Here is a 23,808-nt window from a genome sequence, read left to right on the forward strand (position 1 = left end):
CTATTTCGTGCATTGTATCTTTAAATACACAACAAACTCTTCATCCGAGAAAAAAAAAAGAATATCCCAATTCAATCGCAACTCTACTTTTTAAAGCTCTCCGTTTTATTGATGCACAATTGCAGGGGGGCGATTATTAGCGAAAAGAGCCTTTGTAACAAATTCAATTCCCCACGCCAGGCCAAAATCTAGGAGCATAACAATGGTGAGGCGCTCAGAGAACTATGGAATTGTTTTGATACAAGTTAGTTGTAAGTCTCCGCAATCTTCTGTAAATTAAAACAGCTCGATACTAACCCCAGAAGGAAAAGGTACAAGTTTCAGACTCTCGTTCATCTCCGGCATGAGTTCCGTTGCACCAGCCAGCGCGATACCGCCAACCACCACTAATCCCCAGTACAGCGCGCTGTTATCTTTAAGTCTTTCGCGGAATGGATGCCCCTAAGTTATAGGAAATAAAGAGTATTAATCAATAAATAACCAAATAATATTAAATAATATCAAAATTACCTGATAGTTGATAGCAAAGGTCGAGACCTGCATCGACAATGAAATGAGGTAGATAGCTGAGTTGAGTAGACCTGGCTCAAACTCCTTCTCCAAGTCAACTTCCTTTTGACTAGAAAATATACAAAGTCATTACAAACTGAAACATCAAATATTAATACAACTACTTACGGCTCTAGCGATTTTGCAAGATTGCCGATATACACAAGAGATGCTATGTGCACAGCAAATTGTCCGAGCACAGAGAGCAATATATAGAAATTGAATATGTTTGTCTGGGGCCGCTGTTTAGAAAGTTTTTCAAGAGGCTATAAAAACAATTAGCTTACAATTCACTTAATAAGCTAAATTAATATAATACCCTAGCGCGCGAAATGCATAAAAAGCACACCGACATAAGAATACCGGATATCGTTGCTTGCCTAATATGAATGAAAATTTGTTCAGTATTTACCTTAGGGGTACGAATAACAATGCATACCGATCACCAAATTTGATGCCATCAAGGTAGAGCACACTTAAAGTGTAAGCCGAGATAAGACAATTCAGAGCAAGGATTTTGTACATTTGAATAGTCGCAACAAGTGTGCAACGGCCCTGGCGAATAATGTTTGGAACTATAATACACATTAAGAAAAAACCAAAAATATACTATCACCAAAATATAAACACTTACTGGCCATTACGTTAGAAAGTTTTGATGTGAATGGAGCGGCTACTGATGCATCCCCCAATTTGATGGTTGGCACCTCGTCATCCATGCCATCAAGTAGTTGAGATGTAAGTTGGGATGAATCAAACGCAGGCTGACGCCTCTGTGGCCCACGCTGCTGCTGCTGCTGCTGCTGTTGTTGTTGTTGAAATTCGGGGTAGAGATGGGCAATAGCGGGTGGGGGTGGAGGGCAAACAATATTGAAACGCTCGGAGAATTTACGCTGATTCTCGTATAATTCTTTGAGTTTCTGAATTCGCTGAGCTTCCGCGATTTTTTTCAGATCTTCTGGCTTGCCATCAAGTAGAGCTACGCCTACATGTGCTTGCTTTAGCGCACCGACATCGTTAGTACCGTCACCGCACATAAGAGTGGTATAGCCAAGATTTTTAAGTTCCATTAAAATATATTCCTATTTCAATTAACGTTAAGGTGCCATAAAAATTAAATTTTTCAAAGACGAAGTTTGTTACCTTTTGAGATGGAGAGACGCGAGCATATACCCAGGTGTGTTCAAGGATATCTTTGATTCTCGCACTGCCTTCGAATTTACTGAGAGCATGTCCAGTAAGACAGAGATCGTAATTATCAAAGATCTTGGGATCAATAGGATCTGTAGGAGTAATTGGGATCTCTACTGACTCATCAATTGACTTGAGGACCAACTCTAATTATGAAATAAAATCAATAGACAGAGTATGTAAATGGAATTTACCGTATATTGATATAGACTAAACAATCACTAACCGGTATTTTCGTTGGCCTCATCAGGGTAATCCATAATGAGGACATCACGATCGATTATTTCTACTTCACGGGCTACGTGGCATGCCGTTAGCGGATTGTCGCCAGTAATCATAATGACTCGATGGGAGGATTCATTGAGCATTTTAATTGCTTGTTTCGAGTCCTCCTTTAATGGGCAAGAGAGAACGAGAAAACCGGCAAAAGTCAGGCCACTTTCGACAGATTCGCGTGAAAGATTGTTAATCTAAAATACACGTTAAGTATGCGCAAGTATTCAATAAAAAATTAAATGAAATTACCTGATCCATGCTCATTGAATCTTTCAAAAACTTGAACCCAAGGGCCAACACACGGCTTCCGCGCTTTGTAAAATATTTAAAGGTATCTTCATAGTCGGAAGGAATCGAGGTAAACATGTTCTTAAGTGTTTCGGGGGCACCTTTTATGGCAACAAAGGTCTTGGTAGAGTCATATAGAGGGGAGACAAGGGTGGACACAGTTGACATGCGCTTCAAGGCAGAAGAAAACTGGAAACGGCGGCGAACTTGAAGATTTTGTTTATATCCTTTAGGGTTATCTTTAGGTTCAACGATGTCGTTTTTGCCCAACTTCCATCCTAACGCTTCCAGCGTAACTTTCTCCATTGGATCACCTACAATTCCATCTTCTAATAAAACTAACGCCTGTGCGGTTGCCAGCACATAAGTAGTTTCTGCAGGAGTGTCGACAGCTTTGACTAAACTCTTTCCATCTTTACGCCTGTGGGGTACAGATGAATCAATATTGAGTATGCAGTGATAGAGAGATGTGTAGCATACTTAATTCCGGCAATTCCTTCAACTATCAAGCTTTCGCCAGTCAGGGTTCCAGTTTTGTCGAAACAGCAAACGTCAACCTTGCCGGCGGATGGAATACGGAAAGGCTCAGTACAAAAGATAGCTTTTCATTTGCAATTTAAATAATAAGTATTGGTAATTAATTTCTCATGATAGTCTCACTAACCATAGCGTGCAAGAGCAACCAGGGAGGTATTAACAGCGAGAGAGAGCTCCATAGGAAGTTCAGGAGGAACGACCGATGTGATAATAAGGATGCAATCTAATAAAAGTTTTGAGCGCTTTCTATCGGACTTGACACCTAGTATCATCAATGGTTTAGAATTTAAGCTTCAAGATGAATATTTAAATAAATATGTACCCTCTGTCCAGACATAAGCAGATGCGATAATGGCGAAGATCAATAAAAACAAGATGAAGAGTAGTGCCTCAAAATTATTGGCCGTTACACGCTCGGTCGAAAACATCATTGTGCGAACGAGTTTTCCTTGGGAGGTCCCGAATCCAGTGCGGACGACGTACGCAAGGCAACCATTATCAGGAGCTTTAATTGAAAAAAATAAACGAAATTAGAGCAAATGTGTTCTCACGTGAACAATACAGAAAGTTAGATTGAATCTCACCAACTAATGTGCTGTCGGCTGAAGGCGTTACTTGGAGTACTTTAGTACCTCCGTAGAGAACATTGTTTTTATCAGCACCAGTTAAATCCAAGAGATCATTAGGATCGCGCAGAGCAATCGATTCTTTTAGGAGTGGAGTGGATTCACCGGAGAGCATTGCTTCGTTGACAATACAGCTGCCATTCACAATTACCATATCACAAGGAACAGCAGAGTCCTCCTTTGTTCGCACTATAAAGAAATTTAGTAAGCATACTAACAGATCGCACTTGGTCTTCGCAAATTTACCCATAGACACGAGATCGCCTGGAACAAGCTCATCGCTTTGAATCATAGTCCAACGGTTTTTCCGGCGAACATAAATTGGGAAAGGTTTTATCGACATGCTACGGAACTCGCTTAAAGTTCGAAGGCGCTAAAATGTTCCATGATAGGATAAGTATCAAAAGGCCATTATTAAGTAAAAATAATTGCAAAATTTACTTGGAACACCACAGTGGATTCGAATACTATAAGCATGAACAAAGTGAAAAGGGAGTAGTACCAATAGTCATCTAGACACCAGAGTCCAACGCAGAAGAGTTGGAACACAAAGAAAGGGGCAACAGCATGCTCCTTGAAGAGCTCTTGAAAAGTCGGCATGGGAATATCAAAACTAGAAAATTTAAAAACGTCAAGACAGGTCAACTAATTGTGTAGGAGTGTGTAATACCGGTTCAAGCTATATTTTTCTGTCGCAAGTTGGATTTGTTTATCGTTTTCTAGGCCTTTTGCATTTTGGAAGGTTGAAAGAGGGGGGTTGAAATAAGACGGGTACTTCAGCTTCTCAAACTGCTTCTTGTCTTCATTATATATGTACTTTTTGCGTTGAAAATAGAATGAAAGTTCGCCCTTTTTTTCATCGCCAATCGGCTAATAATAAAAGTGTAATAATTAGAAAACCAAGCTATCACACGTTGTATATAAAATAGATTACCTTTCCGTGGTGAATTTCACAAAGTGCGCCCTTTCCTTTATGTTTGGCAGGGATAAACATTATCAAGCCAGCTTTATAGGGATCTTTCTCCTAAAAAAATCACACGGCATTAGTGAAATTTTACAAAACGGAAAGGCATTTAATTACAGAGACGCAAGTCAACATGGCCTTGATAGGGATGCTCCATTGGCACACAAGAAAGGTGAGGGCATTGAGAGTGAATATGGAACCAAGTGAGAGAAAGGTCCATTCTCCAGATCCAAGAAATCGCTCGTACTGGAACAGATAAATATAGAGCCATGAAGGATACAAAATCATGACGAATGGCCACACATAAGCATGCAACTTGCGCGGCAGCCGTGTGTGTAGCGATGCAGACCTGATTGATTTCGAGGCCACCAATGAAGACCTTAACATAGATCAATAGAGAAACGTCATTAGATAATCTCCCTTGGCATTCTAAAGAGATGATGAATACTTACATCGTGGTGACTTTGTAGGATGAGGAGAAGTTATGGCTTCAAGTCTCTGTTAATGGTAACGAGAAATAAGAGATGAAAAGTAAAATAACAGTTTGGATTGAGGAATTAAATTTAGTGACGTTTAATTTGCAAGCAGTAGAAAAGTTTCATAAAATCGTCGAAAAAAGAAGCGAAAAGCCAAGACGCATGTATACAAGAGAAAAGAACAAGATACCAGAAAAAGTATAGAATAATGATAACTCAGTTGAGGATTTCCTTCACCTCCACAACCTCTCCATCTTCGCCCTGCATGGTTCCCTCCAAAATGGTCAAATGTTCAGAATGCCCGTTTGACTTGCTCTTGGTGAATGCAAGGTATTCATTATAATTAAGCGTATACTTTCTGCTCTTATACCGGGTGAGAGTGATGCTATCGCGCACTTTCTCGGTTATACGCCCACGGTAACCCCCCTTGCGCAACAATGAGTCAATTGTCTCTAACTTGGTCCATTCTGTTCACAGAAGTTGAGTCTACTATGGATAATCAGAGGATTCCCAGGATAATTTACCCTGTTCTTCTGCAACCTCAGGTAGGTAAGTGGCCGTGCGAGTGCGGCCATAATCGTCTATAAATTCTATCCAAATACCATGCGTGCCAATCTAATAGGAAAGGATAATATTTTTAGTGGTCACCAAGAAGATAAGAAGCCTAGACTGGAGGCATATGATATTCGTTATCGACTATTAATCCAACCTCCCAGTCCATATAGTCTTTGCCTTTTTCAAAGTCAGTGAGAAGTGAAACTCTATGAATGATGAATTGAATGAGAAGGAGGCAAAACTGGGTAGTGAAATTGGACAACTCACCCGCAGGTTAGGTGGGATATTTCTTGGAGCGTAATGGGAGAAAACCGCTTATCATTTAATGCACTAATGTTGAAAGAGTGCAAAGATTTAATAAGCAAGCAAGGAGAAGACTTGAAAATTTCATCAACCTCGTCAATGCGTATTGCTTTAATCCTTCATGCAAGGGTAGGGCATCGAAATTCCCAATGCAGCCACGTAAGCGAGTCTGACCATTCTTGGAGATGTTCCACGTCACGAACAATGGGCTAGACAGGCGGAATCACTTGGTTAGTCCAGGGCGGGCTGGAGGGCGAATGAAACATACTAGGAGTCATTAGTAAAAGCGGGCGGAAGATGCTTTCTCCCCTCGAAATGAGCGGCGAGGACGTCAAAGCAGAAAATGCAGTGCTCGGCGGAGACAACCATTGCGAGAGGGTAATCAAAAAGCAGAGAGGAGAGGAGGCGGGAGTGAGGGGAATGGGAAAAAAAGTGGAGTTTCACCTACACACTGAGTGAAATGACTTAAATTTTACGACAATTACACGAAATTTTCATCCGATTGCGGAAGAAACTTATTTTTCTGCTGCAGCCATACGCACAAATGGGGACGGGCGCAGCCAATTTCGCGACAAGTCCTTTCCTTGCCTGCCGGCCACGAGCTGGTGCGTCGTTGCTCTCTACACAGGCTCACGGGCAACCAGGAGGCCAGTCACCGTGATAACTCTGCTTGAAATTGACGAGTTTGAACAGGCGTTTGGATAGAATCCTTGGATTTGAAACTAATATAGTCCGTTGGGCGTCAATCGAGACCAAAATGATAACGGCGCAGAGGCCAAGATACGGGAGGGTTGTTTTTAAAATAAACCGAAGTCAAGGGACGCAACTGCTTGAAAGCTAAGGCACCACATCACCCTAGGAAATCCCGTGAAATTACTCACAACTTTATAAACCTCAATGACACTGAAAGCTAATAACATACCGACTCGGATGAAGGTATCCCGAATGGAGAACATCATTGAAGAAATGAACTAATTACAATTCTGCCTGAATATTATGGCCGTCTTTTGCCTCGGTAGCAGCCCCGCTTCATATGGTGGTGCCTGCACCTCGGCACTTTAATCTGGAGCTTGTCCTTTTTCTTGAGTGTGATATTAATGCGCTCCAAGTATATACTTTATCACATTGCGTACTTGTTCATAGTCATTACTTATGCCTTCGTTACTTATCACTCATTCGGTGTAAGTAGTACAATTGATATTTATTATGCAATTCTAACGAACTTTTGTCAATCAGTTACCCAAAGCATCCATGCAGTACCTGCAAAATATACTTTTGGATGAAAATACACAACACTTGATTCTCTCGCTTTACTTCTTATTTTCGAAGGCAGTAACAAGTGAGTAACTCTACCATTTAGAGTATATCTGGCAAATATATTAATGCAACTCTCTTTCAGTAACTTTGTTACCTTTCGCCATCTTCTCATTCTTCCATACGATAGATTATGCTTGCGTCCACCTATTCACCACATTTTTCTCGGAGCCATCCATGAGATCACATGATTCCAAATCACTTCCCGTTAGGTTAAATCAAACTCTTATAAATTTGGTCCACAGCAATCACAAGAATGCCATCATATTTGTGTCATATCTAGAAGTCGCTATAGCCATACGTCTGGTACTCGGAGCTCTTGTGTAAGTTATGTTTATTCATGGTCAAAATCAATGAAATTAACGCTTTTATTTTTCAGCTTCCGAAATTCATTAGTAGCCGTTGCATTCTACGCCCACTTTTTGCGAATGCGATACCTCATGAGCCCACAGACGCGCTCTGCATTCAACCATATTGGAGACAGACTTGACTCCTTACTCTCTCCATCTAAGGATTCATCCTTAACTGGAAAAATCTATAGTCAAGCCAAATACGTCATGTCGCGCTATTGCGAGAGCACGGCTCTGCAGTTCCAAGCCATCAAGCCTGGTCAATAGTTACACTTGGTGTCTATGTGTAGCGGCTTGTTATCCATTTGGCAATAATAGTCAGTGCCAGGATTTTTTTGTCAGCAACCGATATGAATATATTTTTGTTCCACAATTTTAATGTGGCTTAATATGGTAACTGGTGGTTTTTCTCCACTTTTACCGTCAAATTTCCATGGTGAGCGTTTTCTAAACTTGCCGTTCTCTCAGCGATATCAATTAAATTCAAGTGATGGTAATCATTTGGAATTAGTACACTTCCTATAATCTGATCCTATAATGTCTTCTTCTGACTCCACAGTCGACTTACGAAGTCTCCATCACACTTAAAGCCGTTAGCCAAAGCTCTCGAATCACGCTCGAGGTTAATGGCAAAGTGATCATAAAAAAGCTCATTGAATACTCCTGCCAGCGCATGGGCATTTTTGAGACATGGAAATATGGCCTGTACGTACATTTCCAAGCTTCGTTACTAACATATATCAACTGATTTATCTATGTTCAGATATTCAGAAACTTCGAAGACCTGGCTCCTTGATAATCATACCATAAGCATGCATTCCAGACGCGCCCTGGTAAGTAATTCCGCATTCTATCGGAAGATAAACCCAAACGAGACTTATAGATACATCGCAATAGTCCTCTTTAACTCTTCAATTCAAGCGTGGGTCATATTTTAATAATGCGCTTTGCACACATTCACCTACAATTAAGCAAACTATTAAGGCACATAAGTTTTACGCCGCGCACAATATCAGAGCAATTTTTAGCAGTGCGAAACAGTTTTTTCCTAAGAAATATGTGCCAAATAGCATTTATCTCGCTGCCGTCATCTTCGATAGTAATGATCGTATTCTCCTTACTCCACAACGATTCCTTCCTACAGTGCCAATTGTTTTAAATGACCCAGCATACAACTGGCTTGACGAGTCCAATCCCGTTTTTATCTCTTTCTTGAGTCATTTTAGGAGTTTTGGTGACACTTTTTCTTACAAATTCTCAGAGGATCTCAACCCACCTCCGCTGAAGAACAATGCTTCCGCAATATCTGACAATTTGAATCAGGAAAGAAGATTATGTAAAGGAATGCTTCTTGCTGCGGATCGCATGAAGCTAATGCTTCAATTAGAGGATATCGGATTTGCTTACGACAGTGTAATTGAGCTTAAAGATTCTGTAAAATTTCTAGTGGTAATCCGATTCGTCGATGAAGCCACCCAGAATGTGGTGGCAAGCGAGCTGCTTAGACGACACCAATTGGTATGGAAGTCCCCGCGGGGATCACTTATACGAGAACATAGGATGTTTTCAGAACTTCTGAACGAATATACATCTTTCTTTGCGTCGCGAAATTTTAGCGAAAAAGGCCTTTATTTAGGGTTTAGATCTATGCTATATTCGACTTTCACTTCATGGAATCTGATTTCTATTCTATTTTCTCATCTCAGTCTATTTCATCTGGCCATATCACCAGCGGGAACGTACATTCTTGTTGCGAAGGGACGCAAATACATGATTCCGATGATCAGTATTCGCTATGAAAGTGATACTTTATCGCCAGAGGAATTGAAATGGCTACGATGGGTGTGCTCTTTGACCAAAAATGAGATCAGAGAGCAGATACATATGATTTCCTCTAACCCCTCAACTCGACTTGGTGGGTTCCAGAAGGATTTCATTAGCGCTTATTTCGATCTCCAGAGACACACGGTAGGGATTTCTTTTCTTCAGCTATTCCATACCCATACTCATTGAACAGCTTTTGTGAAGGGAATTGAGTTCGACCCTTCTGATCTTTACTGCGATGGAGTTCTTAACATCTGTTTTCCATCTCTAAAATGGTGCGAATTTGCCGATGCAAGCGGAGCCTTAGATGCCGAAAACCCTTCCTCTTCTGCTAACGCGATAATGATTGTGAAGCATTTTCAATACCCATCAGAGCCCTCCTCGCATACTCTCAACGATGAAGTGTTTTCATACTTTCCTATTAAGGCGTTTGAATCGTTGTGTTCAGCGTCGGATGTGCTACAAGAGGACGAGTACGGATTAGTTTTCAATAAGGCACAGTGGTCGAAGGAGCGCGTGTGGTACGCGCGTATTTCTGAATGGGATTTGCAGCGAAGTAGGAGTTGGCATGGGAATGGGACGCTCTAAACCCTATAAAGAAATAGAATAGTCTTTATTTACAATAATTTATATATTTATGATTGTATTATGTTTCAGGTCATTTTAGTGTGCGATTCCCTAAAAGGTGTGTAACCAAGAGGTGCATTATAATATAGTCATTATTTTGTCGCAATATTACCTGCTTACCTCAGGAAAATAGCCAGCGTGAGTAACCAAGGAATGAGAAGGACTAATTTAACCCTCGAATTACAACGAAACAACTCTAATATACGCCCGATCATTCATTTCAGGCTCCGAGGTCATTATTTCAATTAATGATTTTCTATTTTTCTCTGTTTCGAATTTGTTCTCACTTTTCACTTTATCATTCTCCCTTCTAGCTCATCAGCTAAAGCAGCTAAAGCATTTGAAAATGAGCTGTACTATGGCAGATCCCGCCATTTTCTCAACTTACCAAGAAATCTTATCCGGAAATGTCGTCTGGTTAGTTGAATTCTATTGAAGCTATCAACTATCATAGCTATTCAGTGGTTACTAATGTGACATTTAAACAGGATGATTCTAGGCTATAGTGGGACTCGAGATGTGATTTCTTTCTATTCCAAGGGAACAAATATGGATGAGTTTCGTAGAAATCTGAATGAAGACGTGTTGTATGGATTCGTGCGGATTGAGGGAAGGTGTGCTTTTATCACCTATATGAGTGAGCAGGTTAGCGGAGTGAGAAGAGGTAATGGTCGAATTTTGAGTCGTCCATCTTGGTACTTATTCTGATAACTTTCTTCATCGACCAGCTCGGGCTCTCGTCCACGGTAGAAGCATAAGTAGTCAGCTTAAGGTATAGCTAATATATACAAAAAATAAAATATCGAATTAGAATTAACAGAATGCTTTTTTTTTTTCCTTGCAACTCAAGGATTATGATGTTCATTTCACTGCTACTAGTTTGGACGATGTCAGTGACAACAGTTTGCGCCATCGTCTGAAGCTTGTACATTCAAACAACCGACGTTCCACATCCTCTGTCCAAGAAACACCGCCACTCTCCCCTGTAGCCTCGCCCGAACTCCACTCATCACGGGTAAGTGGCCAAAGTCCACCGATGCAAACAGCGAACACTCCGGTCAATACTATGGAACATTCCCCTACGTTGCCGAGATCACCGACAGCCTATACAGAGGAAGATAGCGAGGAGGAAGACCTTGAAACGTGGATGGAGGAGGAAAACCAATTGCTGGAGATGTATCCGGATAAACGAAAGTCTAAACAAAGATATTCTAAGGACAGTGGGGCATCCATAGAGAATTCACCTGGGCCAGCACCCCAACATCCACCCCCGGTTCCAAATGAGACTATCCCGGTGCGTCGAACTGATGGTGAAGAGAAAAAGCGGTCTCCCACCGCACGCAGTGAAAACAAGAATAAAGGGAAAGCTCTGCAGCCACCACCACTGGCACCCCGTCCTCCTGAGACCCTTCAGAAAGACCCCAAGAGTATGCAGACGAAACGCTCGAGCAAAACGAATGGCTGGAAGGAAACAAATACAAACGCTGCTTCAAACGCAGTGGATATAAACGTAATGGTCCCGCTTATCCTCATATAGCTGATTCTTACTCATTTTTGTAATTTCGACTCATTAGGACCCAGACCAATTATGTGGATATATCTCATGCCAGGTACATCATGCTAGCTTCTGGAAGCGGCGCTGGTTTATCTTGAGTAATAAACGCATGCGATTGTACCGCGATTTTATGGACGCGTGGAGAGAAAGAGATCCCACGAGAGTTGTTGATTTAAATAACATACGTCAGGTTGAGGCGGCCGAGGAAGAAGTGTTTATGCCCAACTCATTCCGAGTTAAATTCGATGATTCATCGCTTTACTTTTTCGCCGACAGTCCCAAAGGGCGCGAACTAGTTGTAGAATATCTCAAGAAGCTTTCGGTTTGTTGAGTTTAGATAACTGTTTTATTTATTTCACCCAACAATTAGCGATATGTATGCTCAGTAATTCTAATCATAAATTGTACCTTAATGCCTCTACTAATTTTGGTAAAAATAATAAATTTAATGGTCTTTTGATTGTCAATCTGTCATGACGGAGAATCACGTCACAAGCAAGCCGCTTCCATATTCCCTATAAAATCCGCATCGACCAACCAGGATATTATTACTGGACAGCCCTATCGAATCCCGAAATGACAGAAAGCCAGATCCCGGATGCCTCTTCCCCAGACAACTTGGCGGTATATGTGGAGCACCTTAATTTCGATTTTGGAGGTCCTGCTATCCTCCAGGATGTAAACCTCGCTCTCCCCCGAGGATCACGTTGTTTGCTTGTCGGTGCTAATGGGGCGGGCAAAACAACGCTACTACGTATCCTGGCAGGTAAACGGATGGTGAAATCTACCGTCAAAGTTCTCGGCACGGGATCCTTTTCCAACCCGCCACCTGTAATTATTGCTAAATCTCGAATGCAGGCACTCTTCTAATTATTATTGCATTAGATGGGGGTAACCTACCTAGGCACCGAATGGGCGTCCAATCCCGTGACTCGCAGTGACATTCGGGTAGATCATCTTATCCGCAGTATCGGTGGTGATCGCTATCCCGAGCGCCGTGATCTTCTCGTTAGTATCTTGGATGTCGATGAGACCTGGCATATGCATGAAGTTTCTGACGGCGAACGCCGCCGAGTTCAACTCGTACTTGGTCTATTGAAACCATGGGATTTGCTGCTTCTCGATGAAGTGACGGTCGATTTGGATGTACTAGTGCGCGCCGAATTTCTGCAGTTCTTGAAGCGTGAGACAGAGGAACGGAATGCGACCATTGTGAGTATGGGTGTATAGGGTGCGGATTTTACCTCTTTCTTATAGATCAATCTGTACGTGGTTAGGTATATGCAACACATATTTTCGACGGCATCGGCGAATGGCCAACGCACTTTGTGCGGATGGTAAAGGGCACTGTAGTGCAGACTCATGAAATAACCAATTTCCCCGAGTTTGATGCATTCCGAGAATATCATCAGAAGCATCGTATTGCCGACTCTCCACTGATGGCGATGTGTTTAACTTGGCTCAAACAGGTACGTTTAGTGCAGTTAGAATAATTTGAAGGGCTCTTTCTAATACAAGCGACATAGGATCGGGCGTTGCTTCGACGCGAGAAACTAAAGAACAAGGACGAACACAAACCGACACGATGGGAGGAATTGAGCGAGGATATGAAGACGTTCGGCGATCGCTATTATAATTACTGGAAGAACTACTAGACCCTTAGAGAATGTAGATAGAACTCCACTTGGCTGTTTTATTTTTATTACAATAAAAAGCATAGAAATATACATTATATTTAAACGCATAAGATTCGTCTGAATGAAAAATAAAAAGATATATTTTCTAATAAATTAACGGAAAAAACACAGGCATTTCATAACCAAACGAAGAGTAAAGAAAGAATATAACAAAACGCGTCTTTGTTTTTTATCAAATTAAGGGGAGATACCCGAGAGCTCACGTTCTAAATCTTCATCCATAGGTATTGCAGACGTTTGGACGACTGCGCTGGCAATGCTCTCCTCCTGCTCCATCGCGTCAAACTTGCCATCTACTGGATCGGTGTAACTTGTAGCTGATGCAGGTGTCGGATGGTCTTGGCTATCGCTTGGAGATATGGGACTACAAAATGAATATGTCAATTAAGTTTCAAATCGTGTCGTTTAGCTCTAACACCCACTTTTCCCTACGAACACCCGTCACATCCAGACGCAGGCTATTTCGCTGATTACGGAACTTGCGCACCTCGTTTGCAATCATTTCTAGCATAAATGGTATTAGTGGGGGAGAAGAACTGCTGGCCAAATTTTCCTTAACCTACCTTTCATCTCGTTCATGTCATTGGTGGCCTCGAACGAGAAATCAAAGATCTCATGGTGAGAAGGCTACAGAAGCATAAGATCAGCCACCGAATTCATGATCTTAGAAAAAGCAGAACATACCTCATCTTCCTCAAAGTGGAATGGAGCTAAGTACGGGTGTTCCAGTGCCTGCTGGACTGTAATCCGCTTTGAAGGGTCGAAGGCAAGTAGACTATCCAGTAGATCTATGGCTTTGAGGTCCGCTTTTGGATATATCCGTGCAAAGGGAACCTTCTGCGTGTTGGGCAAGCCTTTTAGGTAATTGCGAACTCGATTGCTGCCCACTCGCGCAATGGTCTCGTCATCGGGTTTACCGAGAACGCCGAGAATCTGGTTCAGCTGATCGACATAATCCCTTCCTTTAAAAAGAGTTCGGCCACCGAGCAATTCTGCGAAAATGCACCCAACGGACCATATATCAATGGCCTTAGTATAGCTGCGAAAAGAGAGCATTATTTCGGGTGCCCGATACCAGCGAGTGGCTACATATTCTGTTGAAATAGCGATAAGTTGACAAATTGATATGTATCACCAAAAGAAAAGAAGTGTAAATGTTAAATTTGGCTTATATACCTGTCATGAAACCCGAGTCTTCGTCGTCAGGTTTATCCACACAATTGCGCGCAAGGCCGAAATCGCCAATCTTGAAGTTAATAAATTTAGCATAAAAGACCACTGGAGTAAAATGTTCATATATACGTACTCTCAATTCACAATTAGCATTAACGAAAATATTGCCTGGCTTCAAGTCTCGATGCAGAACATTTGCACTATGTATATATTTCAAACCTGCGAGGATTTGGTGGATAAAGGTCTGGTAATGGGCTTCAGTTAGCGATTGTCCAGAGCGAATAATGGCGTGAAGGTCAGCATCCATGAGGTTGGTGTATAGATAGCTACGGAGAATCGTCCTTAGCTGTCATTCTACAAATTATATTAATTCAACTTCTTACATTTCGTTATAGCGCTTATAATCGATTATTTCCATATCTATAAGATTAATTATCTATAACGCAAGTGCACAGGACCCAAGTCAATTGTCTAGGAATTCCTAATCCCACAATATTATTTGCGACCCTACATTTTTATGACCGGAGAAATGTTGCAGCAACTTAATTTCTCGGAGAGCACGCTTGGTGAAAATTTGACGATCAAACAAATGAATGAGCTTTTTGATTGCAACACGTTGGCCTCTTTCTACATTCTCGGCAGCACTAGAACAATTACAATGTAAGCAGCATGAAATTAAAGCCTTCAAATTTGGAGCTTCAATTCTATTCATACCATACTACGCCGTATGCACCTTTTCCAAGTTCCCGCAATGGACAGTATTCCTTCCTCACTATGAAATCATGGTTAAACACCTGGAATCGATGATACGACATTGTTCCAAAAGCGAAAGATGCTTTTATGAGGATGGTCTAATGCAAAAAAACTCGTGGTTTTTGGACCTATTTAAAGCCATTGTTCAAAGCCACGAGAGAGGCGGACGAAGGTCCGATCCGACCCCACGAAAGTAGAACTATTGAATATTCACTTTTTCCGAATCTGTTATTTGCCACGTTTACATATTCATCGGTCGAGAGGTGCCATAAAATATTAAATGAGAGCACGCTCGCTTCTGTTTCTTGTATTTAAAAGGTCTATCTTTTTGTTTTGTTTTCGAATTGTCAAGTTATGTGAATGGTGTTATTGCCTTCTAAAACAATAAAAGGCTAGTTCATCGAGATGAATTGGGGAATATCGAGTCAAAGCCATCATCATCTGCTGCAGCCACCTGCCTAATCTTTGTTCCAACTTCCCATTGATATACTGCGAAAATCCATTTACAACGCGTGGTCCAATCCAGCAGTTCAGCAGAAAAATCTTTCATTCGAAGCCCAAATGCTTTTTGAAGATACAGTTGAAAAGATAAAGGGGTAAAAAGAAAGGATGGATTGCATCATTCAGTGAAAAAAAAAATTACAGAACATGAAGGGAAATGCGATTAAATGAATGGAAATCATTAAGATATATGAGGAAAAAAAAGATTAGAATGTTTCGAAAGCCATTTTACGATTCGTCTTTTGATATAGTATTAATGAATGAAGCAAGCGATTCTAGCTCTAGCGAAGGAAGAACGTCGCCCAAGAAATCTTTATCTTTGTTTTCTGAGGGCGACTCAACTGGGGCGTTAGCACTAGGCTCCTCTATATGGGTAGATGGCCCAGGATGTAGTGTTGGTGCTTGAGCTTGTGCGGTGGGATTTTCTTTCTCATTTTCACACTCGTCTTCTTCCTCTTTCTTCCAAGTAGGTCGCAATGGCGCGGAGAAGATCGAAGATATCCGTGCTTTGAGACTTCGCTTTTTGGACTTGATGTATTTCTCGTAGAGGCTAGAGTCATCTCCACAAAAGTCGGCACGGGTCCAAGGAGAGGCGCTGGAAGAGCATGAAGGGCGTCGGGAAGCAATCACTTGGGGATCAAGAAAGCCGAATGCATCTTGAGATGGGCGAGACTCGTATGAAGACCTAGCTTCAATCGAGACTGAATAGTCTTGAGATGGCCTAGGATCCAGAGATGGACGAGGAGATTCGCTAGCTGTAGGGGCATGAGAGGGGGCAAAATTTTCGCTAATACGGTATGAAGGTGAAGTGGAAGAGATGGACACAGAGGCAGAGTCTGGTGAATAAAGTTGGCGGCCTTGTGAATCTTTTGGATCTAAATTATCATATTATTAAGTGCCGATGATTTTAATAAAAAAAAACAATATCCATACAGTGAAGGCGATGAAACGCGGTAGGTGCGCTGACCGGATGGCATGCTACCCACTCGGCTAATCCTGTGCGATACTGTTTCATTTCGCTCAGGGCAAACGAATAAACGGCAATGCGTTCTTGTTGCGACAAATTCTCGATATCCTTTCGCCGTACAAGCACGGGTACATCTGCATCGGGCCATCCTTTGATATAACTTTTCAAATCTTGTTGCGCCTGGAGTCTTTCGGGTGGGCTCTGAACGGTAATTGACCGGGCTGTCAAGGGCGAGCGAACGCTATCCTCTGGCGCCCTACCATTTCCATCGACGGAGCCCCTCCGGGGGCATTCATTCAAATTAAGGATCTGACACTTCGATTGCACGGTCTTCCAGGTTGTGGGGGAGTGACGTTTGCACGATAGGCTGTCAATAGATAAATTCTCGGATGCCGAAACTCGCTCAGTTTGATTTGTGCAGTTGGAACAAGAGCAATCATCTTCTACAGCTTCTACATATTTTCTAGCAAAAGATCTAATACATTGAGATTAGTTATTATGTTTTCTTATCTCAGTGAGCTCATAATTTCTTCAATTTACTGCATATCCCTATTCCCGTCTTCCAACGATGGATTATAAATCGCAGTTCTAGGCATCCCGTTTTCAAAAAGGCGCGCAATCTAAACGTCTTTAATCCTGAGTGCCTAGATCACTAGACAATTATGATTCTATTGAAATAGTGAAAAGCAAATAGGAGAGAAGTACCTTAGAACTCCACTTGAGTAATTCTGATGACACCTGGGAAAATGAGAATATGCCTTAAATAGGTAATAAATGGTCAATCCGTCATTTACTGCACAGAATTCCCATCTGTAAGAAGGTTATGCAGTGATGGTTTGGGGGTATTCGTAGAGAACGGTTGGCGCACTTAGCAGGGAGAATGGGGAGAAAAACGCGGCTAAGGAACAGGAAGATGAATGTCGAGATTATGGGAAGAAAAATAAGGTTGGCGAGTGAAAAAAAGGTCGACCGTTTTTCCCTTTCATGGGACGAATTAAGAAGCCGCAAGATGCAGTATGGGGTAATAAGTACGCAATAATATTCAATACTTCGACATAACATGGTAAAAATTAAAAGATAGTTGTGATATACAATTAATAAGATATACATTCGCGCTATCCCTTTCTACGTGCGTCTCGCAGGCCTCCCTCCGCCGGTCAATGCTTCTCGCTTCCCCGCAGCTGCGATAGGTGGTGCTGCAGATTCACTGCTTGCTCATGGGTCATCTAACAAAGAGTGGGCTTTGGACATAAATTTCTCATTTAAAGACAAACAATTCACGTGCATACCTGCTGGTAATACGCAGGATCGATCGGCTGTCCCTGTTAACAATTGGCTTAAAGGATGAGCTTAAACATGCTAACCCCTCTCTTATAGAAAAGTCCTTACTTGATAATAAGCAGGAGGATGGGCACAATAAGCAAGCATATCGGGGGTCTATCGAGAGTTAATAAAACTGCATCAGAGAAGAAAACGACATCCTAATGGCGTTGTTGATGGTTACGGGAACTTCGGCTTTCTGTGCCGTCGATTTTGCGCTGGCTAGCGCCTCTTCGCGAGGGACAATGTCAATGAGAAAGTCGAACACATCACTTTTGGTTGTGGCAGCTGCAATATCACTATGAGATATTCACATCAAACAAAGTATCCTATGGAAAATATACATGGTGCCCTTAATACCTTCGCTGTAGAGTGCGGCGCTTACTCTCCTCAGCGTGAATCCTAACGATAATCATCGCATAAATGAATACTCTCCAGTAAATTAGATCATTCTTACCATGCGCGCATTGTCAGTTCACTTATAAATATCTCACAACCTTTCTCGAATATAAGCAGGGTCTACAATCCGAAAAATTAGGAAAAATGAAGCTATTTGTCCACTCGATCATGTTTACCTCAGCGCTGATCATCTGAAATTAAAGATACAAGAAAACACTCATCAGCAACACTAAAACCACTCACAAGATAAAGGTAGCATGAAAAAAAGCGCTTGCCTTAACATCTTCGGTCTTCATAACGCGCTTTATCCTAGCAAGTGGTAGAACATGGTTTTTGAAGTCATGTTCGTTGTGTTGGATCGTGCTGACCTGGTATTTCCAAAACTTCTCTGAATCAAATATTAGGCTACTCCCATGCTGTAGTATCATTTCGCTGCCGTCGGGATTGCGCATTTCTTGTGTCAAGTTCTTGTTCGAGCCGGTCATTAGATGGAGAATTCAACGAATAATATTGAATGTGGAGGAAAAAGTCACAATACAATTTAATTTTTTTGCCGTCGTGGAAATTCTAGATTTTCCTTCCTCTTTGGTATGTTTTGCTCGTCAATAATACGAGGAGAGCTTCGGTTATCCGCCATCATCACCCCCACTCTACAAACATCACCCGTTCCCTTACAATCACTTAGGCCGCTTTCGGCCGTAATTGAAGAAGTAGCGGAATTCGTGAGAACAGCGAATGGAAACCTACTCGCTCTCACTGGGGCTGGTTTGCATGCACACTAAATAGTATTTTAATCACTTAACTTGAGAAGTAATTCTGCCTTTGTATATCCTCTAGGTGTAAGCACCGATTCAGGTATTCCAGATTATAGAGGAGAAAATGGAGTATACACGCGCAATCCTAGCTACAAGCCAATATTCTTCCACGAGGTTCGTATAAATTAATGTTTCAACTCTATGTATTTTGGCCTAAATCTACCTTTTATTTCAGTTTATGAAACATCATTCGTTTCGCCAAAGATACTGGGCACGAGGCTTTTTGGGTTACAAACCGTAAGACTTTTGTATTTTTTTTTATGTCAAGTATTCTCACTTTATGTTATTATAAAGTGCAAATATGGCAATACCCAATTCCACCCATTACGCATTGGCATCGCTCGGGAAACATGGCTTTATTCAGAGCATTATAACACAAAATGTAGATCAACTGCATCAACGAGCCGAAGGGTTAAAGAGCTCAACCGTATTAGAGCTCCATGGAACACTGCATCAAGTGTTATGTATGAGCTGTGGGCATACAACCCACCGAGAGGAATTCAATGAACTATTACGATCCTTAAATCCTGCGTGGGACAAGTATCACCAAGAGATGTTGTTGAAAGGCGAGGAGCCTCGAATGCGACCCGATGGCGATCACGAGCTCCCCCAAGAACTTGATTATGCTACTTTTTCCTACCCCAGTTGTGAGCGCTGCCATACTGGAATTTTGAAGCCGGCAGTCGTCTTTTTTGGAGAGAATATCCCTGAGAAGATAAAGCAGATCGCAGTGGAGAGAGTAAAGCAATGTAGTTCTCTTCTAGTAATTGGCTCCAGCTTAGCGACCTATTCAGCACTGCGTCTTGTGAAGTTAGCAAAACAGCTTGGTCGTCCGATTGGCATTCTCAACTTTGGGCCTACTCGGGGTGATGATCTTGCTGAATACCGTTGGATAGGAATGAGTGGCGAGATACTCCCAAAAGTTGATAAATTATTGATGGAACAAAAAAATCTGACCAGTTATAAATCTTAATTTATTATTTAATTTGCTTGCGTATTTTGTAATAGATTCTATTTTTTGATGTACACAGTAGCATTATATAGAAAAAACTTAGAACACGGGTGTCTTTTTTAAGTCCTATTTTCTAATAGTGGAAGGTCACGAAGAGAGAATGTGGCCGGGAAATCTCGGACTAATATTCAGTAAAACTACTGAATCCTTTTATAATTTTGGACCGAGAAACGAAAGATCGGTCTAGGATATCTTGACCTATGATGTCGACCAATACACACGATATTATAACATGGTCAAGTAAACTTGACCCACGTTTTCTATGGTCTGTGCATAGAGGTCGATCCCAAGATAAGATTTTGGCGCCCTATAAATAACCCCTTACCGGATTGCTTAACCCCACATCGGAGTAGAAGCAGATTTGTGTGAAGTTTACTAGTTTCTATTTTCCATAGAAGTTGGGGCAATGTCGATAGGGCATGTAGAGCGAGTTAAATGATGGTTTCGAACTTTTCGAGATTAGATATTTGAGAATCCATTATCGGGAATCCTCCCGCGTCGCTTGTTGAATTGATTTGCCGAGGCTCATGCCCTGACGTTAGCTCTGTGACTGGGGGACGGCAAGCCGTTATTGTACGAGGAATGACCGAGCTTGAACGAGTGCATGCACGCCTCGGTGGTATTGGATAGCTTGGAGGTTGTGCCCATTCTTACTTACTTTCTCTTAAGTTCCCAATTAGGGATGTCTGATCTGCCACTTTCTTAGACGGGAATTTTATAAACTCAGGGTATAGATTCCAAGCCACGAGAAAGTGATGTAAGCAGATTGCTCCTCTTAACAGGCGTCCCAGAGGATTTCCCCATAATTTTATTTTTTCGCCACATACGTGATCGCAATTCCTTGGATTACTCATTTTGCTTTTCAGTCCAAAAAAAATGACGAAGCGAGTCATTCTCGAGGGGAACGAGTACACTGCGACAATAGATGGAGAAGCTGCCGCGAATAAGGTGAAATCACGCCTGGGAGCCGCGACAAACAAGGTGGGTGAGGCATATGAATATGCAAAGAGCGTCGTACACCATGCCTACACCCAAAATGCGGAGCGCGCCCAAGAGAGTTGGGCGAGTGTGACGCAAGATGCAAATCGAGCGTTTTCCCCTCAGCAAAAAATGGCAGAATTTCGAACCACTGCTCACCATCTCGCACAGGATATCGCTGATAAAGCTCAGCAAGGTGCCAATTCCGTTAAAGACGCGACAGACACGGCCAACCTCCAGAGTGAGCACATAATTGATAGGGTGAAAAACTATTTTGCGAGCATGTGGCAAAGTACTCGTGACAATGTCCAAGCGGCGGAGGAAAATGTGGCAGAGAGAGCAGAATCAGTACGCGACGCGATGTTCCATAAAGCCGCGAAAGGCGCAGATAAGGCGAGAGAAGCTGGTCCCAATATTATTGGACAATTTAAGAATGCGAAGGATTCTATTTCTCACCAGTTAGAGAAAAGCAAGGATGAGAGTCAGTCGGCATTCCATGAATACTACAACCAAGTGCGTAGGAAATTCAATGAGGCTGATGAATCCTACTGGGCGGCCGTGAGAAAGCTGGAAGAGGCAAAGGGGCGAGGTGCGGTACAAGATAATTCTTATTATTGGTTTGGTCAACGTCCAAGGTACGAAACGCGCTATGAGCAGGCGGTGGAAAAGGCAAAGCAGGTGCGTGATAAAGCGTCGAAGGAGCTAAATTCTGCGTGGGAGGCCGTTAAAGATAAGTTCGGCATCAGCCTGGAGAAACCCTTCGGAAAGGGGACTTTTCCGCCCGAACGAAATTACTGGTTCTATGACAGTGAATACGACGAGTCCTTAACCGGTGGTCCTCACGGTCTCCAGGAGAACGCAGAGTATTTGGCGCATCAAGCGTCCATTGCTGTAGGGAATTGGGTGCAAAATTTCCGCCGCGATATGGACCATACCCTGAAGGAAGGACATGAGCACTGGGTTCGCACGACTAGCAAACTTCACACCAAATTTGTTGACATATCCGATCGCCTAGAGGCCGACTGGAAGGCGGTGCGCGACCAAACAAGCCATGGCCCAATCACCCAGCTCCGTGAAATTGACTGGGTTGCGCGCGACACAGGCAACCAGCTTCGAGGACTCACGCGAGAGGCGGGCTCGCGATTCGACAAAACTGCACGCTCACTCTCATCGCAATGGAAGAAGGCCGTGAAGCACGCTGGTGATAAGCGCAACGAATATCAAAAATATTACGAAAACATGGTCGAGGATGCACGAAAGCAGTACTACAAAAGCATCGAAAATTCGCACAATGCATGGGAGCAGGCCATCGGTGAGGCACGCAACCACTACGCAGAGGTGGTTCGCTTAATCGAGGAATATAGCAAGCTGCCTAAGGAGGATGCTGCGAAGAGCAAGAAGGAGGTCGAGTCGAAAGTGAAAGCGGCGCTTGCCGCGGCCAGGAAGGCGGAACACGAGGCGCACAAGAAGGCACAGAAGGACGTCTCACTCGTAGGGAAACAACTTGGTGTGCTCTGGGATAACGTTACCCGTCAGGTAAACCTTTCGTCGAGTGCGCTGATGGGCAAGGCCTCCGATGGCCTGGATAAGATGATTGAGCTGGGCCAGCGTGCGTATGACCGGATTCCTGGCGTCCCGACGATCACCGGCCTGCCTGGAGGATTGACGGAGCAACCGCAGGCTCCTCTGGTATCGATGATTTATGGGCCATTGCTCGCTCTGTGGTTTGTACTCTTGGCTCGTCGCGTGTGGATCCAACGCAAGAAGACCGGAGTGTGGTACGGCGATGGAACCTATGAGACGGCGAAATCTCTGAATGAGGTGACGGATGGAGGTGAGTTAAGATGGATGTCCACCAAGGGCGGACCCATTTCTCATTCCTTTTATCACTTTCTTAGTCCGCCCCACCGAGGTGCTTACTACGGCGACCACCCGCAAGCGGACCCGCAAGGTGAACGCTGCAGATGAAATTACCCACGCACAGGACGATCGCCATGTCTCCCCTCAGCAGCCAACGCCGGACTACTCTGGCCTTACGCGCGCCATCTCCGAGCTCTCCCACTTCGCTACAACCGTTCCGTTTACTCTGCTTCTCCTTTTGGCCCTTGAAGTGAATGGGGCGGCCCGCCCAATAGTGCACGTTCTCTATCTAGGACTAATCACGTCCCAAGTGTTCCTCTCCCAGGATTTGGGAACCCTCTTTGGGTTCTCGTGGGCAACTCGGCGGGACGTGGGTGCATACATGCAGTGGATCGTCACCGGCATTGCTGCGGTGTGCTGTTTCCTGGTGACAAACTATGGCAGCACATTACTCGGAAAACTTCACATTTAATAAGTACAAACGTCTCCTCCGATCGAGTATAGTCTAAAATGTGAATAGCCTTTTTTGATATAAGCCGTTATTTTTTTTTGTTTGCTTGTTCGTTTGTTTGTTCCTCCCCATTTCCTCCTTTTTCCCCGTTTCTCCCATGTGATATTTCTCCAGAATTACTCTGCAAGCTTTGCTTTTCACTTACTTTCCGTTTCCTTTCTCTGTTCAGTGCTTTTTTTCCCCTTCTGTTTGTCTTTGTTGGAATATAAGTTTATTAATTTATCTTTGTGGTAAAACGACGCAGTTAGGAAATTTCAGAATAATATCAATCGTAACTCGCCACGTTTCTCTATATATAATAAGAAATAAATTTATATTCAGTGAATATATGAATAGTAATAGATGAGAAGAGAAAGAAGACAAGATGAAAAAAAAACAGTACCAATC

The 23,808-nt window shown here is 42.7% G+C and overlaps 11 protein-coding genes across 11 annotated transcripts; 6 read left to right on the forward strand and 5 right to left on the reverse strand.

The window, feature by feature from the left end:
- Positions 1-105: 105 nt before the first annotated feature.
- VTP21DRAFT_4354 (uncharacterized protein) lies at positions 106-5,033 on the reverse strand (the record flags this gene model as incomplete). The annotated part of the gene is made up of 21 exons (XM_069394756.1): positions 106-222; positions 298-441; positions 511-619; positions 679-815; positions 869-929; positions 989-1,124; positions 1,184-1,631; positions 1,693-1,886; positions 1,967-2,210; positions 2,266-2,725; positions 2,785-2,905; positions 2,969-3,103; positions 3,164-3,346; positions 3,426-3,656; positions 3,714-3,840; positions 3,909-4,080; positions 4,138-4,337; positions 4,402-4,491; positions 4,549-4,810; positions 4,884-4,893; positions 5,003-5,033. The coding sequence occupies 21 exons, from the start codon at positions 5,031-5,033 to the stop codon at positions 106-108; spliced, it is 3,612 nt and encodes a 1,203-aa protein (XP_069255962.1).
- A 90-nt stretch (positions 5,034-5,123) lies between these two features.
- On the reverse strand, positions 5,124-6,134 carry VTP21DRAFT_4355 (uncharacterized protein; the record flags this gene model as incomplete). Its single annotated transcript, XM_069394757.1, has 6 exons — positions 5,124-5,374; positions 5,432-5,522; positions 5,617-5,668; positions 5,730-5,792; positions 5,858-5,974; positions 6,034-6,134. The coding sequence occupies 6 exons, from the start codon at positions 6,132-6,134 to the stop codon at positions 5,124-5,126; spliced, it is 675 nt and encodes a 224-aa protein (XP_069255963.1).
- A 728-nt stretch (positions 6,135-6,862) lies between these two features.
- Positions 6,863-7,696, forward strand: VTP21DRAFT_4356 (uncharacterized protein; the record flags this gene model as incomplete). The annotated part of the gene is made up of 4 exons (XM_069394758.1): positions 6,863-6,946; positions 7,002-7,104; positions 7,165-7,402; positions 7,459-7,696. The coding sequence occupies 4 exons, from the start codon at positions 6,863-6,865 to the stop codon at positions 7,694-7,696; spliced, it is 663 nt and encodes a 220-aa protein (XP_069255964.1).
- A 545-nt stretch (positions 7,697-8,241) lies between these two features.
- Positions 8,242-9,841, forward strand: VTP21DRAFT_4357 (uncharacterized protein; the record flags this gene model as incomplete). Its single annotated transcript, XM_069394759.1, has 4 exons — positions 8,242-8,262; positions 8,327-9,066; positions 9,136-9,397; positions 9,458-9,841. The coding sequence occupies 4 exons, from the start codon at positions 8,242-8,244 to the stop codon at positions 9,839-9,841; spliced, it is 1,407 nt and encodes a 468-aa protein (XP_069255965.1).
- Positions 9,842-10,226: 385 nt separating this feature from the next.
- VTP21DRAFT_4358 (uncharacterized protein) lies at positions 10,227-11,766 on the forward strand (the record flags this gene model as incomplete). Its single annotated transcript, XM_069394760.1, has 5 exons — positions 10,227-10,297; positions 10,369-10,544; positions 10,609-10,652; positions 10,731-11,390; positions 11,455-11,766. The coding sequence occupies 5 exons, from the start codon at positions 10,227-10,229 to the stop codon at positions 11,764-11,766; spliced, it is 1,263 nt and encodes a 420-aa protein (XP_069255966.1).
- A 245-nt stretch (positions 11,767-12,011) lies between these two features.
- VTP21DRAFT_4359 (uncharacterized protein) lies at positions 12,012-13,090 on the forward strand (the record flags this gene model as incomplete). The annotated part of the gene is made up of 4 exons (XM_069394761.1): positions 12,012-12,266; positions 12,321-12,647; positions 12,713-12,904; positions 12,962-13,090. The coding sequence occupies 4 exons, from the start codon at positions 12,012-12,014 to the stop codon at positions 13,088-13,090; spliced, it is 903 nt and encodes a 300-aa protein (XP_069255967.1).
- A 219-nt stretch (positions 13,091-13,309) lies between these two features.
- Positions 13,310-15,120, reverse strand: VTP21DRAFT_4360 (uncharacterized protein; the record flags this gene model as incomplete). Its single annotated transcript, XM_069394763.1, has 9 exons — positions 13,310-13,496; positions 13,555-13,636; positions 13,696-13,759; positions 13,817-14,226; positions 14,309-14,378; positions 14,439-14,631; positions 14,689-14,741; positions 14,817-14,949; positions 15,020-15,120. The coding sequence occupies 9 exons, from the start codon at positions 15,118-15,120 to the stop codon at positions 13,310-13,312; spliced, it is 1,293 nt and encodes a 430-aa protein (XP_069255968.1).
- Positions 15,121-15,787: 667 nt separating this feature from the next.
- VTP21DRAFT_4361 (uncharacterized protein) lies at positions 15,788-17,122 on the reverse strand (the record flags this gene model as incomplete). The annotated part of the gene is made up of 3 exons (XM_069394764.1): positions 15,788-16,434; positions 16,493-17,001; positions 17,067-17,122. 3 exons carry the CDS (start codon positions 17,120-17,122, stop codon positions 15,788-15,790), a joined length of 1,212 nt encoding a protein of 403 aa, XP_069255969.1.
- A 561-nt stretch (positions 17,123-17,683) lies between these two features.
- VTP21DRAFT_4362 (uncharacterized protein) lies at positions 17,684-18,730 on the reverse strand (the record flags this gene model as incomplete). Its single annotated transcript, XM_069394765.1, has 8 exons — positions 17,684-17,752; positions 17,816-17,848; positions 17,916-17,963; positions 18,031-18,145; positions 18,207-18,248; positions 18,304-18,365; positions 18,422-18,436; positions 18,521-18,730. 8 exons carry the CDS (start codon positions 18,728-18,730, stop codon positions 17,684-17,686), a joined length of 594 nt encoding a protein of 197 aa, XP_069255970.1.
- A 105-nt stretch (positions 18,731-18,835) lies between these two features.
- VTP21DRAFT_4363 (uncharacterized protein) lies at positions 18,836-20,033 on the forward strand (the record flags this gene model as incomplete). Its single annotated transcript, XM_069394766.1, has 4 exons — positions 18,836-19,010; positions 19,083-19,174; positions 19,236-19,297; positions 19,355-20,033. 4 exons carry the CDS (start codon positions 18,836-18,838, stop codon positions 20,031-20,033), a joined length of 1,008 nt encoding a protein of 335 aa, XP_069255971.1.
- A 915-nt stretch (positions 20,034-20,948) lies between these two features.
- VTP21DRAFT_4364 (uncharacterized protein) lies at positions 20,949-23,382 on the forward strand (the record flags this gene model as incomplete). Its single annotated transcript, XM_069394767.1, has 2 exons — positions 20,949-22,884; positions 22,949-23,382. The coding sequence occupies 2 exons, from the start codon at positions 20,949-20,951 to the stop codon at positions 23,380-23,382; spliced, it is 2,370 nt and encodes a 789-aa protein (XP_069255972.1).
- Between the last annotated feature and the right edge of the window lie 426 nt (positions 23,383-23,808).

The sequence above is a fragment of the Calcarisporiella thermophila genome (genome assembly GCF_041956535.1).
Source record: "Calcarisporiella thermophila strain CBS 279.70 unplaced genomic scaffold VTP21scaffold_2, whole genome shotgun sequence".
NCBI classification, from domain to species: domain Eukaryota; kingdom Fungi; phylum Calcarisporiellomycota; class Calcarisporiellomycetes; order Calcarisporiellales; family Calcarisporiellaceae; genus Calcarisporiella; species Calcarisporiella thermophila.